At 43.7% G+C, this 16409-nt stretch overlaps 1 protein-coding gene across 6 annotated transcripts in view; it reads left to right on the top strand.

The window, feature by feature from the left end:
- Positions 1-16409, top strand: part of AIFM3 (apoptosis inducing factor mitochondria associated 3) — a 108385-nt gene that overhangs the window by 30766 nt on the left and 61210 nt on the right. For 5 of the 6 annotated variants that reach the window (XR_004540504.1, XR_004540503.1, XR_004540502.1 and 2 more), the window contains exons 2-6: positions 955-1156; positions 3624-3733; positions 4013-4122; positions 5728-5772; positions 15256-15352. Coding sequence is in view for 2 of the 6 variants with exons in the window: in XM_033957354.1 (XP_033813245.1) it covers positions 955-1156; positions 3624-3733; positions 4013-4122; positions 5728-5772; positions 15256-15352 (564 nt within the window). In the remaining 4 variants the exon portion in view is untranslated. Of the gene's footprint in view, positions 1-954; positions 1157-1219; positions 1338-3623; positions 3734-4012; positions 4123-5727; positions 5773-15255; positions 15353-16409 lie in introns of those variants that run through there. The other variant, XR_004540505.1, reaches the window with a different exon arrangement.

The following is a 16409-nucleotide window of genomic DNA, read 5'->3' as shown; positions in this document are numbered from 1 at the left end:
TTGAAACCCAGTTTCACACTTTTAACAATCATATAACAGAAATAGGATAAGTGTCAGTGCAACTGTTCCATAATAGAACATTCAAATACCCTGTTAGATTCGTAAGAGTCCCTGATTTTAAAACCGCTTTGAGCAAATCACTTCATAAAGGGTGGTTAACAAATCCCAAGAAAGAAAGGAAAGACCCAATAAGCGCTCATTAGAAGTGTCAAAGAACAAACTGAAGCATCGTACTATGGAGGCGAGGAGCGAATTGCAGGTGCCTAGACGGGGGCAAGGTGGGTAGTACAAAGTCAAGTGGGATAACTAGAGGGAGGGAGTGTGTGTCGCAGGGGTTAGAGCTACAGCCTCAGCAGCCTCAAATCCCTCGCTGCTCCTTGTGACCCTGGGCAAGTCACTTAATCCCCTCATTGCCCAAGGGTTGATAAAGTACCTGAATGTAAAAAAACACTTAGGATAAAAATAGATGGGTATCTGTACAGTTAAAGAATATATGAGGGGCTGGTTTATGTTCCAGGGTTTGCAGAGAGCCAGCCTTTCACCTGTTTCTGAAGTAGACATGGTCTCCAGGTGATGTAGCCCATCTAGGAGTAAGTTCCAGAGCGTGGGGGCTTGCTGGGTGGGAATCACATTGTACATAAGAACATAAGAATTGCCGCTGCTGGGTCAGACCAGTGGTCCATCATCATCACGCGGTGGCCCTCTGGTCAAAGACTAGCGCCCTAACTGAGACAAGCCCTATCAGCGTACGCTCTTGTTCATCAGGAACTTGTCTAACTTTGTCTTGAATCTTTTGATGAGGGTACAGATAGTGATGCTTCTCCGGAGGACCTTAGAGGCCTCAAAGGTGTTTAGAGAGCTAACTTACTTCATTTGTGTCATTACTAGCTAAGAGCAGACTCTTATGAATACACTCACTACAACTAACGCGTAATCTTATGCTTCTTCCAACAGTTGAAGTGAAAGTTGAAGTTGTGTTACCTGAAAAGGAGGAGATGTCCCCAAATGGCAAAGCCAGTCCTTTGGCCTACAAAGCCAATGGAACCAGCCGGCACTTCCACCTGGAGGAGCGCCCCATCCCCCTGAACCCATACCCCAAGCCCAAGGATGTGGTGGAGGCTTCGGTGTGTCACGTGAAGGACCTGGAGAACGGGCAGTAGGTGCTCTGGGGTTGATGTGACATTTGGAAGGGCATGAGATCAGGAACATGACACGATCACAGGGACAGACTCTGATTGTGTGTTTGTGCTGAACGTTTTGGCACTTACTGTTCTGGGCATCGCTCCAAAAGCGTTTCCTCCACTGAAGGGGAGATTTTCAACCTATCAATGGTCTGGGTAAATTTTATCCACAGCATTTGCTCAGATAGTGTCCCTGTCAAACATACTCACAAGTTCGTGCCTGCAGTAGCTTCCCCTGGTCTTCCTCCGTTCAGAGAAAAGTCTGCATGTGACTGATACGTTAGTACTAGATTCTTTAAATGGGGCTGAAAATTTGGGGGCTGGACGCTGGGGTCTATCCACTGGTGCCATTTAGCATGTACAGCTGGGATCCATGCCCAACGTACATTGACTGAAACCTGGCATAAATCCCTGTGCGTAAATTAGGCGAGGATCACCAAAATTCTGTAATAGTGACCATCCTTGACCTGCCAATGCTCCTCCTTCAGTTGCGTGCTGAAAGATTTATGCACACAACTTTATAGACATGCAAGTAGAACCCTCATTCTTACCAGTTAACTCCAATAATTGGCATTAGTCGGCTTGTTAATTAATTTGCCTGCGCAATTTTGAGCGCCATATATGGAATACGGGAGTACGAGCAGAGATGGCGAGCAGGAGTCAAACACCCCATTTCCCCCGTGGGAACGTCTGGTTATTGCTACCAGGGTCCAGGGAAAGTGCTAGAAAGTGCCCTACCTAAGCCCACCGTTAGATGTTCCTCTTTCTCACGCTCTGGCACTGCCCCTCCTAAGAACTGGACTCAACTGGAGCAGATCAGGCCTGGGAAGAGGCAAAGGTGTCTGCCAGTGCCGTCACTGCCAGAGGGGCTTTGACTTGATCAAAACTGGTTAAAATCACAACATTAACCCCAATTTTTAACACAGGTAATTAACGCTAATGGAGCCAATTTGCAAAGGCTAACATGTAGGAAGGCCAAACACGTGAAAGCATTTCACAGTAATTTCCTCTGTTTATTGTTTTGCTATTTTTCGGGAGGGGGTGGGGAACTGTTAGTGGGAGTTGCTAAGTTTAAGCAAGTTAGAAATTTCTAAATAAATAAGTGTTCCCCTGTTAATATTTTGCCCCTTTCACTGCATCCCAAGAGTGGGCTTTCCTCCTGCTGATTTTGCATCAGAAGGTACGGGGGGTTGGATGATGTCAGGGTGATGTCCAGTGCTTTCGGGGGGGAGGGAGGGGTAGAGGGCTCTGAGAACAGTGGCTTTCTAAGGAGGGGGGGCTGGGGGGGTATCTGGGTGTGAGGGAGGCAGAGAGGAAACACATTCTCCCTGCCAGTTCAGCTGATCCTGGCAGAGGAATTCATGATTAGCTGAGTGGGCAGGACTGCAGGATCTGGCCTGGCCCTCCCCCTCCCTGAGGCTATTTAATTAGGAGCTGGCCTCGGTTAGATGCACAGAGCACCTTCCCCTGTCCCAAAGAGAGGCTGGTTGGGCATTCCTTGTAGAAAGGAGTAAGACACAGGCACGATGCAATAGCCAAAGTTGGTCCAGGGTGAGGCAGCCTTGATTGCTGATTTAGCACCTAGTAACATTATCTCCTGATGGTCTTTAAGGCCTGTTAACATTATGTGCTAGCACTGGTGGATTTTACCAAACTGAGCATCTCCATGGATTATCTCTTCTCAGGCTTTGGGCTGATGGTCTTTCCCCAGAGGGAAAAGGGGGTCACAGGTCTAGACTAGGCTCGTGAAGTCCCGGCATTTGTCCTGAACTCACAGAACGTCTTTTTTATTAAATTCAACAATAAACATGAGAATTCACCAATACAAATCAACAGTTTGCAATTAAAACTACTGCAGTGAACAAAGTACAGTGTATTATTTGGTTTTGACGTGGCCCATCCTCTCTCACTCCTCCCTCCTTCCACTCTCTGTAGTAAAATTCTGTACGCAGATGGAATGACTTTTTAGTGTCAGCCTTCCATATTTTTACAACCTAATCTTTTTATGGGATCTTTTTCTGCCATCGTTTTGTGCATGGACTTATGGGAGGTAATTTTCAAAAAAACGGTGCCCTTTGTCGTGCCTTTTTTATACATGAGGCTGTTCTCAGTAGCACTCCGGTATTCTTACACAGATTCTGCATGCTAAGTTAAGAGCAATTGTAACTGTTTATTTCATATTTGAACATTTATATGCAAGGCACACCTAGTTCAACCCTTAAAAAATGATCCTCACTATGCCATTACACAGAGTCAGAATTCCTGGAAGTGGTGAAGTGCTGCATAACCAGAGCCCACAGTACCTAAGTCAAAACAATTTAACTGAGAGGAAGTTTTTAAGGATCAACAGAAAACTAACAGACAGTTGGTAGCCCTGGTCGCTGCTTCTGAAACAATTTGGATGTGCACCTCTGGATCAATCCTTCTTCTGCTTTGATGTAGGATGCGGGAGGTGGACCTGGGCTGTGGCAAAGCCCTCCTGATCAAACAGAATGGAGAATACTACGCCATGGGACACAAGTGTCCTCATTACGGGGCACCACTGGTGAAAGGTGAGAAATCAGTGATCCTAACACTTTTCATGGAAAATAATGTTTAGTTTACAAAATTTGAGATCATTCTGCTGGGTGGTGGTCTCCCCAGAAATTTAGTGTCACTGGCTCATGCTGAATATAGGAATTTGTCAGGACACAAAATACTTTCTGGGGTTTGGAAAGGCCTCTTCTCTGAGAATTTGGCTGTCTAGTCTGTAAACAAAACTCTTATCCTGGACAGAAAGATGCTGAGGGCAGTTCTTTCCCCCTCTGTAACCGTCTGTCTCTTTCTTGCAGGAGTGTTGTCCAGAGGAAGAGTGCGCTGCCCCTGGCATGGTGCCTGTTTCAATATCGGCACAGGGGACATTGAGGACTTTCCAGGATTAGATGGTTTGCCAAAATTTCAGGTGCGATTTCTATAAAACCGTTCAGATGGTCAGTTTCAGGCGTATGGAATTTAATGGGGGACTTCAGTAGCTCTGTGTGAGGGGTCGCTGGGTCCCCTGATGCCTTGACTAGCTCTTCATGTGGGCCCAGACCACACGTGACAGACCTGGAATTCCCCTTCAGGCTTATTACCCACATGGCCATGTAGTGAAGAAGGAGCAGCTGGGACCAGTCCGTACTTCTGCATGGTTTTGTGTGTCTGTAGGGAGAAAGAGGGTGTTAGGGACGTTACCATTCATCTAATCTAATCTAATCCTTTTTCCAAATAGAAGCTCTACTCAGTTTACATAAAGATACTTAACAACATACATAGATCAGATCTAATTAGCAATTATAAGAAAAATGATTTTTTTAAAATTATATGTTTATTATCAGTGAGGTAACACAAACAACCAGGAGTCAACAATACAAGAACACATAAGCAAATATCGCAAGGTATACAAGAGCAGCTGACATAGGGTAAGCAAACCAGAATCCGAGAACCCTCGGTACAGGCCATCAGCAGGAGATACAAGAAGGAGGGCCCACCTGGAGTCAGTGTAAGCCCCAAAGAGGCCATCCCCCAAACCCCACTCAGAAGCCCACTCACACCATTCACACGCAACCCAAGATCAGCAACATTCATATGTTCATTCAGGTACAGTAGGGATTTCCCTGCCCTGGAGGGTTTGTACTTGAGCAGTGGCGTAGCGAAAGCGAGAGGCGCTTGGGGCAATGGTGCCCCTCCCCTGCCCTTGTCTACACCACCCTGCTCCTTCCCTGAGCCCCCCTGCCACACGAGTGCCCCCTCCCCCTTCACCACCGCGAGCAACAAGAAGTTCAACGTGCTCCTCGCGACCCTGTCGTCTCTCCCGCCAATGTCACTTCCTATGCGTGGCACCTGGAAGTGATATCAGTGGAAGAGATGACGCGGTCGTGAGGAGCACATTGAAGTTCTTGCTCGTGGCAGTGAACAAGTTCAGGTGCGGGGGAAGGGAAGGGGAGCATGCACGTGGCAAGGGGAGGAGTGGGAAGAGACGGGGCAGAGCACTGTACCTGAGTCAGCGAAGGGTTAAGTGACTTGCCCAAGGAGCTGTAGTGGAATTTGAACTGGGGGCCGCTGGCTGAAGCCCACTGCTGTAACTATTAGGTGACAAATATCCGAAGATAGGAAAAAATGTGTCCAAAGCAAACCAGGAAGAAGTCACCGAATAATTCCACAACCAAAAGCCAAAGAGAACTGTGGAAATAGTGATCTCAATAACCTGGTTTATTGTTCAAAACTCAATGTCTTCACAAATATGCTTGATATGTCCAACAAGTACATAGTAAAAAGTCTGTGGCATGGCCCTGTGCCTCAACGACACATTTAAAGGAAGCGTGTTCTGAGCAGTGAAGATTCTGAATTTCCCATTAGCGACTGACACACGCAACTGCAGATCCTGTAAGAACAGACGCTCTCTTCCATGTGCGCATCTGGCTACTTCCTGCCTGTACAAGGGTCTCAGTAGACATGATTAAAAACCAGTCGCTCACCTGCCTGACCTGGAAGTGTAACTGTCTCTTTGTTGTTTTTTTTCATTTAGGTGAAAATAGAGAAGGAGAGAGTGTATATTCGAGCAAGCAAACAGGTGAGGAGAGTCTGCGCAGATCCTGTCAGGTTTTGGGGCGAGACAGCAGGTCTGCAGAAGATGGAAACAGGACCCCTCGCCTCTTGCACAGGGACACATTTCTCATTTCATTGGCCTTTTGTACAATCTTTCCAAAGGTTTTCAGACATTTGCATTAATCACCATTTTCACTCTCAAATGGATGGATGTTGATTCATAGATTAGTGGTGGGTCCTAAGCCTGATTTTGAGAGCGCTAAGGGGCCCTTTTTTCTGACATGCACTAAAGTTTTGTAATTACTGTACACTAATGGGGATAATTCAATAAGTGGGGGCACCCAGATCCTGGTCTAGAATATTAGGGCATCCTGGTATCGAGAGACGCCTGAAATCTAGGCACCTGCATATCAACCCAACATCCCTCCTGAATGCGTGTCAGTGGACGTGTTACACGTGCAAAGGTTACAGAACTTCCCTGAAATGCAAAAATCAGGTCTTTAGCATACATGTGAAGTGCGTCTTAAGTCTCATCTCCAATCTGCCAGATCTTTCATCATTCCTCTCCTTTCTGAGATCTCTTCTTATGCTTATACTCCCTCTGGGGTGTCCAATCTGTTCATAATCTTTGTCTCATTTGCAAAAACCCTTCGACAATGCCACTCACAAATGCATTAAAAGAATCGGCCCAGTAGCAACCCCTGAGGCTCTCGCAAGCAAAGTCCATTTGCCACCAGCCTCTGTCTCCTGTCAGTCAACCAGTTTCCAAACCAGGTCAGCACTTTAGCTCCTAAATTCAGCCACTCAGTTTCCAAGTTTATTAGTTTTTAATATCCCGATCATAAAACAAATATCTGACCGGTTAACAATAAAATTTAAAATAGGTTAGAAAGAAATAGTAGTTTGGTGTATTTGAATAATTAGAGTAAACATATATAACATATACTGACAGACCTGAAAGTGAGGATAAGTGGGGAGGAAGGGAGAAGTTACATATTATTAGAGGAAATGAGATAGAGGGAAGGGATAGAACATGAGGAATGGGGATACATGGTAAAAGTGATACGCGCTGAAGAAAAGTTAATTTTGAGAGTTACAGGTAAACTGCACTTAAAAAGAAATTTATAAAAAAAAAAACAAATATAATTAGAGATTAAGATTTGTCAAAGGCATCTTGAAATAGGAAGGTTTTAAGATTAGTCTTGAATTTTGGTAAATGAAGTTCATCGCGGAGAAATTGAGGGAGAGAATTCCATAAGGTGGGGGCAGTTATAGCGAAATTAGTTTTCCTAGTATAGTAGGATTCTTTTAAGGATGGAATGAAAAGGAGTTTTTGGTCAGTAGATCTTAAGGAACGGGGAGAACTTTGGGGTATTAATAATTTATCAAGAAATAAGGACAAGTGGGAGAGTTTGATTTTAAAAGAGAGCAGTATAATTTTATAGATTTTATAGATCAGCTTATTCAGGCGTCTCCTCTGAGGAACCCGTATCAAAAGCTTTACTGAAATCTGAGCAGATTACATCTAGTGCATGTCCTTTATCCAGTTCTCTGGTCACCCAGTCAAAGAAATCAATCAGATTTATTTTGCAGGATTTTCTTTTGATAAAACTTTGTTGCCTCAGATCTTGCAGAACACTGGATTCTAGAAAGTTTATTATTCTTTCCATCAGCAGCAACTCCATTAATTTCCCTACTACTAGCGTGAGGCTTACCAGCCTGTAGTTTCCCACTTAAGAACATAAGAATAGCCTAACTGGGTCAGACCAATGGTCCATCAAGCCCAGTACCTCATTCTCACGGTGGCCAATCCACATCCCTAGTACCTGGCCAAAACCCAAAGAGTAGCAACATTCCATACAGAATCCCAAAGGATAGCAAAATTCCGTAATCCCCAAAGAGTAACAACATTCCATGCAAGCAGTGGGTTCCCCCATGTCTTTCTCAATAACCAACTATGGACTTTTCCTCCAGGAATTTGTCCAAACCTTTCTTAAAACCAGCTACGCTATCCGCTCTTACCACAACCTCTGGCAATGTGTTCCAGATCTTAACTAGAGTCTGAATGAGAAAAAATTTCCTCCTATTGGTTTTAAAAAAGTATTTCCCTGTAACTTTGAGTGCCCCGTAATCTTTGTAATTTTTGACGGAGTGAAAAATCAATCCACTTGGGAATGGTAGTGAATTCTGTCATTCTCATTCTCTAGAGTTCTTCTCTGATACTTAGACATAATTCGTTTGTCAGCCCCGTTTTTGTGAAGTGGGACCACATCTGTCTCCAAGCTTGCGGAACCTCTCCTATCTCTAAAGATCTATCAAATAAATCCTTAAAAGCTCACTCAGTATTCTGAGATGTAAACCATCAGGTCCCACTGCTTTGTCCACGTTCAGAAACACACGTGAAAGTAAAGTAAATAAACCTGATGGAAGAATTCCAGAATTCTGGGGCTAACCCACAGCACAGGAAAACTTATTGCTTCTGGTATCTCCAGCATTCATGAAAAGCTGAGATATTTATTTAAATTTCATGGACCAGGAACAAACCCTCTGAGAAATCGTGGATGTGGTTATTTGAGTATCGGCATCCAATCTATTAATATTTGGATTCAGTTCTCCCCTTCACTTTCATGAGCTGGATCCTTCACAGGGCATTTCCCGGTGCTACTCGCTTATCAGTGACTAATAATTTTCTTAAACCATCTTGCAAAACTCAAGCTTTCCACACACAGAGGAAGTTTATTGAGAGGCTTTTTTCATGCAAAATTCACCACTATACTCGTGTATAGGAATGTGCCCCCCAAATATATGCATATTGCCTTCTAGATCTCCATAGAGACCCATCCATTGCTAAAAACTCGAGAGACCCATTCCAGTATATTTCTTGAACCCAGTAGACTTTATTTCTCTTTACTGTTAAAGTTCATACCACAAACGAGCTCTGCTGAAATCTAACTTTCCACCCCCCTTAGTCCTATCCAGACAGTGCCTCTGAAAATCCTTACAGACCACCTCAGCGGTGTGGAGAGTGTGCCGGGACAGTCCTGGGAATTACCAGATATCCATGATATTCAGTCCTCCCTCTGAAGAAGTTGTCTGGAGGGTTCCCTAAACTATGTGAAGGGTTGCCTGAATATTGACACTCTCTGGATAATGCCATAGGGGACAGCTGCGTCTAAATTGCACCATTCACTGGCCAGCTGCCAACACTGAACATCTGGATTTATCTGCTGTGGCCAGCATTAAAAAAAAAAAAAGTTGACCATGGCGGCTGAATATTGACCTATCGATACCATCTTAAACATATTTTTCCTGCCTAATAATACTAATGAGTCCCTAGTAACCTAAGTCATATTCTGAAGTCACTGGTGAGAACCCCCCCCCCCCCAAATATTTCCAATTTAGCTGTCCCTAAGTCCATTTCTTTCCTTCCACATTTATCAGTAGGAATTCTGACTTGGTCCAGTTCATTTTGTTAATCTGATGTTTCTCCGACTCAGAATTTCCTTTCACTCCCTGAGAAGAATTTTTAAAATCTTGTATTCCCTGAGGGCTGCCCCCCCCCTCCCCTCCCCACACTCAGTGATTCAGTAATAAGAAGACTTTCATGTTACTTAGATGCTGAGTCGACCCTTTGGAAATATTGGCCCCGTGTACAGATGTGCTGAGAAGCCTGGAGCAGAGAGCAGCAGGATTCCAGCTTCAAGAAACTTTCCCTGTGTTTGGAAATAAAGCCGTCCATCTGGGGAACTGAGAGTCCGTGCACTCTCCATCTAGCTTTATATAACCTAAGTCTTTTGAATTCAGATGATTTACCTTTTTGTTTATGAGATTTTTTTGCTAATCCGTTTGCTTTGCATCCACGTCTTGACTCAGGGAAGTCTGCTGTGATTGTATTTTGGGATATAACAGAAGCATTTCGCTTTATTGGTCACAAGCTTTCTTATGTCGTTTTGTGGCTTTTTGGAATTTGTGGGAGGAATTTAGGTCAGTTCTCCTCCTTCATTATAGAAAGGGGGTCAGTGTTTTTATTCATTCCTTGATCATTTGGCAGTTCTGATTCAAACATATGGCATTAATGGGTTCAGTTGAGGGTTGACCACCTTAGCCCTGACTTTTCCCTGTTGAATTTGTGTCTGGATGCAGTGTCCAAGCGGATCCCTTAAAATCTCTGGTATTTTGATTCTCACAAAAGAACGCACAGAAGTAGGAGTGGACCAAAACCTTTCCTGCCCAGGAGTAAAGCAGCAAAAGATAAAAAGACCCGACATGCACTGCTGTGTTAGGTCAATCTATCTCACGTCAGGATTCACTGACAGTCTTGAGTTGTAAAGACTTAAGACATACTTCACATGTATGCTAAAGAGGGAAGTTCTGTAACCTTTGCACGTGTAACACGTCCACTGACACACATTCAGGAGGGATGTCGGGTTGATATGCAGGTGCCTAGATTTCAGGCATCTCTTGATACCAGGATGCCCTAATATTCTAGGCCAGGGTCTGGGTGCCCCCACTTATTGGATTATCCCCATTAGTGTACAGTAATTACAAAACTTTAAGTTTGACTCAAATCTATCCTTTGAGACGCAGATTTCATCTATCATTCAGAGGAAGATTCTCAAAACTTAACATGCCTTTAACCTGCTCCAGCCGGTTTAGCAGGGCAGTATTTTACCAGCTGACCACGGTCTTTTCAGAGCTTCCGACTCTGCCATGCAAATGTAGTACAACGGGGTCATTAATATTAAAATCACACTTCAGGTGATTCCCTGACCTTGTTGTACTACATTTGAGGGCAAAATTTTCTGGCAGGGTCTGAGTTGTTGTGGCTTTACTTTCTGATCAGTGCCTGAGTGCTGATTGGCTTAGGCAATGACAGGAAAGTAAGGTTTGACAGCTTAGATCCCCCCCACCTCCCGTGCAAAAAAAAAAAAAAAAAAAGAGAGACTCCCAAATAAGCAGGAGGGATGATCACTCCCTCCCTCTGCCACTGCTAGAGTCCCCTGACAACCAAAATTCAACACCCCCAGCAGCAGGAAGGATGCCTACTCCCTCCCACTGTTGCCCCCCCCCCCCCCGACAATCTAATACCTGCCATCCCCCGAGCAGTAGGAGGAATATTCACCCCCTTCTGCCGCCACCCACCTCACATAGAAACATGATGCCAGATAAAGGCCAAATGGCCCATCCAGCCTGCCCATCCACAGCATCCACTATCTCCTCCTCTCCCTATTGGCTAAGGCTCTTAACATTTGCATCTCCTCTTCCTATTGGCTAAGGCTCTTTACACCTGCATTGTGAGGTCATAGAGCTTTATGGTTATAGAAACATATAGAATAATTCACCAAAAAGGTATTCACTCAATATATCCCACTATCTGGGACTGATTAAGGCAGGGTCCTAATACGGAGAAAAGACCTCAATGTTCCCTGAGAACAAACTCGGGAAACTACTATGACAATTACTAAGTTGTCATAGAAAGCACATCCTCGGTCATAGAAAAACTCCCTTTAAGATGCAGTAAATGTTTAAATATATTAACGTCTCTTCAAATAGAAATGTTTGTAACAAAAAAGAAAAAGCAACCTGCACTTATCTCAATAATATTCTCAGATAAGATAAGATTGAGATAAGTGCAGGTTGCTTTTTCTTTTTTGTTACAAGCATTTCTATTTGAAGCGATGTTAATATATTTAAACATTTACTGCATCTTAAAGGGAGTTTTTCTATGACCGAGGATGTGCTTTCTATGACAACTTAGTAATTGTCATAGTAGTTTCCCGAGTTTGTTCTCAGGGAACATTGAGGTCTTTTCTCCGTATTAGGACCCTGCCTTAATCAGTCCCAGATAGTGGGATATATTGAGTGAATACCTTTTTGGTGAATTATTCTATTTGTTTGGTATTCTGCTTGTGTTGCCTTTATTTTTTGTCATTTATAGAAACATATAAACAAGATGGCAGATAAAGGCCAAAAGGCCCATCCAGTCTGACCATCCACAGTAACCATTATCTCTACCTCTCTCTAAGAGGTCCCATGTGCCTATCCCAGGCTTTCTTGAATTCAGACACAGTTTCCGTCTCCACCACCTCTTCCAGGAAACTGTTCCAAGAATCTACCACCCTGTTTGTAAAAAAGTATTTCTTTAGATTACTCCTGAGCCTCTCACCTCATAACTTCATCCTATGCCCTCTCATTTCAGAGCTTCCTTTCAAATGAAAGACTCAACTCATGCGCATTTATGCTACGTAGATATTTAAACATCTCTATCATATCTCCCCTCTCCCGCCTTTCCTCCAAAGTATGCATATTGAGATGTTTAAGTCTGTCCCCTTACGTCTTATGATGAAGACCACACATCATTTTAGAAGCCGACTCCATCCTTTTTATATCTTTTTGAAGGTGTGGTCTCCAGAATTTTACACCTGTACTCCTGTATATAGGAGGGGCCTTAAGTGCCTGGGCCAATCACAACCTTAGGACCCTCCCTGGCACATCCCAGAATGTACCAGGAAGGGGAAGGCCCGCCATTTTGAAGAGATTTAATTTAATTTAATTTAATTTATTTCTTATATACCGCTATACCATGAGGTTCAAAGCGGTTTACAATAAAGATACATTAAAGATACAATAAAAAAACATAACTAAAGATAGGTACTTGGAAGTTCTCTAACTGTCCCGAAGGCTCACAATCTAACTAAAGACTTGCCATCCAGAGGGAGTAGCCATCCCTCCAGCCAGCCATCATGTTAAAGGTAAGGAGGGGTGGGGACGTTGTCGGAGGTATGGGGGGTTGTTGGGAGTTTAGGCTACGGCAGCAGTGGGAGGGACTGGGCATCTCTCCTGATGCTGGGTGGAGAGGGAGGAGGTGCTTGGTTGTTGGGGGGTGCGGCAGTGGTGGGAGGGAGTTGGCATCTCTTCTGCTGCTGGGGGGGAGGGGGAGGTGCTTGGTTGTTGGGGGGTGCGGCAGTGGTGGGAGGGAGTTGGCATCTCTTCTGCTGCTGGGGGGGAGGGGGAGGTGCTTGGTTGTTGGGGGGGGGCAGCAACAATGGGAGGGAGTGAGCATTCATTCTGCTGCTGCTGGGAGGGGCAGATGCTTGGTTGCTTGGTTGTCGGGGTTGTGGACAGCGGAAGTGGGAGGAAGTGGGCATCCCTTCTGCTGCCTGAGGTGTTGGGTTGTGATTGCCAGGGTTGTTGGGGGACCCCAGCGGTGGGAGGGAGTGGCCATCCCTCCTGCCGATCATGTTTTTTTAACTTACTGGATGTATTCTGCACATGTGCCAATTGCTATCACCAGCAACTCATCCCATGTAAATTTAGCGACCCTCCGCAAACCTCGTTTGCATGGCGGTTTTTAGAGAATGACTTGTCTTTTTCAAATCATTACATTTACAGCTGCGATAGCAGCCTTTTGGATTTTAGCACGAGAGTTAGAGAATCTGCTTCTCAGTCTGGTGTTTTTATTTTGCATCAGTTTCAGTTAATAAATCCCAATAAATAAATCTGGAAAGAAGAACAGTTATGTTCACTGCTCTTTCAATGATCCTGTACTGCCTGGATTAGTCTCTAACTCTTTATACAATGGCCTCAGGCTTTAGAACCTGCAAAATGACATTGTTCGGCTGTTGTTTAAGGCAAAGTCAGGTCGTATTTCTTCCCTTCTAACATTTAGAATTACATTCAGAATTTTGTCATTAGCTCATAGAGCTTTATATTCCAGTCTACTAGAGAATTTATCAAATCATCAAACTGTTGAAATCAGTCACTACATTAGCTCCATCTAGAATCCCCTTCATCTACCTGTATGTGGGCATTTTAAGACTGCTGGCTCCTGTTCATGGGAATTTTCTCCCTATTTTCCTTTATAAAATTGAAAACATTGGAGTCCTTCGGCCTATCCTGATTTTCATAAGCATCCTTTGTCTCATCTTCCTGATAGTTCCTTGCTGCCTCCCCTGCTGTGTCAGTTTTATCAGAACCACAACAGAACAGGTATCCCGCCAACTATTATCTGCCCATGTGTACTGTGAAATTCTTCCACTTTCCACTGACCTTGAAAATCAAACTATGCTTCCACAACCCGTCCCACATGCAGAGCCAACATCTTCCATTTGCAATAACACTCAGGACACTCAAGTGTAAACTCTCCTTTACAAAGCAGATATTGAACAAATTCAATTACTTATGGAAATATTTTACAAATGCATATATTTGATTTCATGTGATTCATTATTTTATAAATGATTGTTTGATTTCTTTATAATGCACTGAGTCCTATTGAAGCAATTGTCTCTTTAGTTTGGGGTTGGGTTAGACACTTGTTCTTTTAATCTTATCAAGCTTAATTTTTGAGTACATGGGCCTTATGCCTGTACTTTGTGATCATACCACCATGACCTTCAAATACATCTTGACCTTGGGTATTGAAGCCTTCGCAGGCTTCAAAGAGGGGAATGAGGAAGAATTAAGGGGAACAGATGGAGAAAAGACCTGTACAGGTGTACAAGTGAAGATCCTAAGACCTCCATGAAACTGGAGGTGAAGACAGATCTCTGTGAATCTTCAGGTTAATAGAGACATGGCAATAATACATTATGGCTAAAAGCACCTTAAAATAAGATCATATTTCTCACTTAGGGCTCCTTTTACTAAGCTGTGATAGCGGTTTTAGCACGCACTTAGCACACGCAGAATTGCTGCGCGCTAGACGCTAACGCCAGCATTGAGCTGGCATTAGTCCTAGTCACGTAGCGTGGGTTTAGCGAGGGCTAAAATTCTGCGCGGGCTAAAAATGCTATCGCATCTTAGTAAAAGGAGCCAACTTAAGCAGTTTTCATGAGAAGCTCATCTTTCACACAGAAACTGGTAACCATCTGCTGACAATGGCAAACATCTAGTTTATGAAAAAGGAATTTAAGGAAATGAAAATTAGCACAACTCCAGGTCAAGTTGACTAACCAGAAATAATATCAACCACAAGGATAAGAAATTGATAACTGTGCAATTAAGTTCAGGAATAAGGGTGGGCCTTGCTCGGAAATTAGTGACCTTGATATTAAAAGCACACAAATTAGGAAAGCTATTTGGCAATAAGACATCACATTTCAATATGACTCAGAAAAGTATATGTGCTGATCAATTAATGAAATGACAATTATGAATATCCAATAGAAATCAAGAATGTAGAATGTACTAAAGTGGTCTTAGGTTGCTAAGAATATAGAAGAGATTAGTTTACTAGTTTATTAATCAACAGACACCAGGTATACAGAAGCCGGCATTCTGTTAACTCAATTGGCTGAGACTTATCTTTTGCAAGCTGACTATTATTGATTACTAATAAATATATTAATTATATAGCAAGTTGGGTTGTTGTGTGAGGCCATTGATGGAGACTTTTGTCATGGTCTTCATAGGGGAGAGGGTTCCAGAATAACGTTTGAATTTAGTGGGGTCTCTAGCAGCTCAATGCTGAGTGCCTTTTCTGACCTGACTGTGGTTCTGCTTTCAGGCTCTCCAGTCGCAAAGGCGGACAAAGGTTATGGCCAAGTGCATCGCTCTGAGCAACTACAACACCAGCATCACCAACGTACTGATCATCGGAGCTGGTATCGGATCTCTTCTAAGATAAACAGCATCAAATTTGGTTTATCCTTTTGGTGACCTGGACTGGGCAGAGGAAAATGCTTGAGAACCTGAATGTAAAAGCCACTTAGACAATCTCCATTGATAGGCAACTCTTCTATTTCATGAGGGCAGCATGACTGCGAGTGGAGGCAGTGAAGGCATAGCTCGTTCCTGAACAGTTGTTTAGATTACATTTACAGCCAAGTGAAAGTATGGATAAGACCCTTCAGAAAGGCTGAAGCAAAGGCGGCGGTGGAGACACTTTGGAAAAGGTCATGGTTTTCTTGGTCCTTAACCAATGTGTCCTTCTTAAAGGAAACACTTGAAAATTTTATTTATATTCATTTATTACCTAAGTGGTTAACATTCAGGTACTCAAACATTTTTCCCTGGTGGGCTCACACTCTATCAAATGTACCTGTGGCAATGGGGGGATTAAGTGATTTGCCCAGGGTCACAAGGAGCAGCATGGGATTTGAACCCACAACCTAACCACTGTGCCACACACTCATCCCTAGGCAATTTGGAATAAACTGCACACTTTCAAAGGTAACAGATGTGTAGTTTCCCTTTTGAAAATTCTGTTTATGCAGGAGGCCACGTGAAGGCCACATATCGCATTCCCATTTGAAATGTCAATACGTGCGCAGTCTTCCTCCCCTGACGTGACAGTACCACATAAATTCCTTTTTTTAACGTGGATGCCTTTACAGAAGGGGGAGGGGGAAGAACACTTTTCAGAGGGGGATTCTCAAAAGTTACCGTGCCCTTAACGATGGTCACTAAACTGGTTCCAGCCGGTTTAGCGTGCCAGTATTTCACCGGCCGATGATCAGAGCGTCCTTTTCTGAGCTTCTTAGCAATCAGCTCACTTGGAAGGTTGTCCGTCCTCATGTTCAACAAACATAAGATAAAACTGTTTCTGTTGGGGGGGGGTGTTTACTCCCGGTTATTGGAGATTAAGGGATGCAGATAATTTAACCACTTCTGTGGAACTGATTAAGGGGTACAGAGAAATGGGAAGTAAGGTTATTTTAC

Source organism: Geotrypetes seraphini, chromosome 8 (assembly GCF_902459505.1).
Source record: "Geotrypetes seraphini chromosome 8, aGeoSer1.1, whole genome shotgun sequence".
NCBI classification, from domain to species: domain Eukaryota; kingdom Metazoa; phylum Chordata; class Amphibia; order Gymnophiona; family Dermophiidae; genus Geotrypetes; species Geotrypetes seraphini.
Note: the sequence above shows the minus strand (reverse complement) of the source record. Positions and strands in the feature narration are given on the sequence as shown.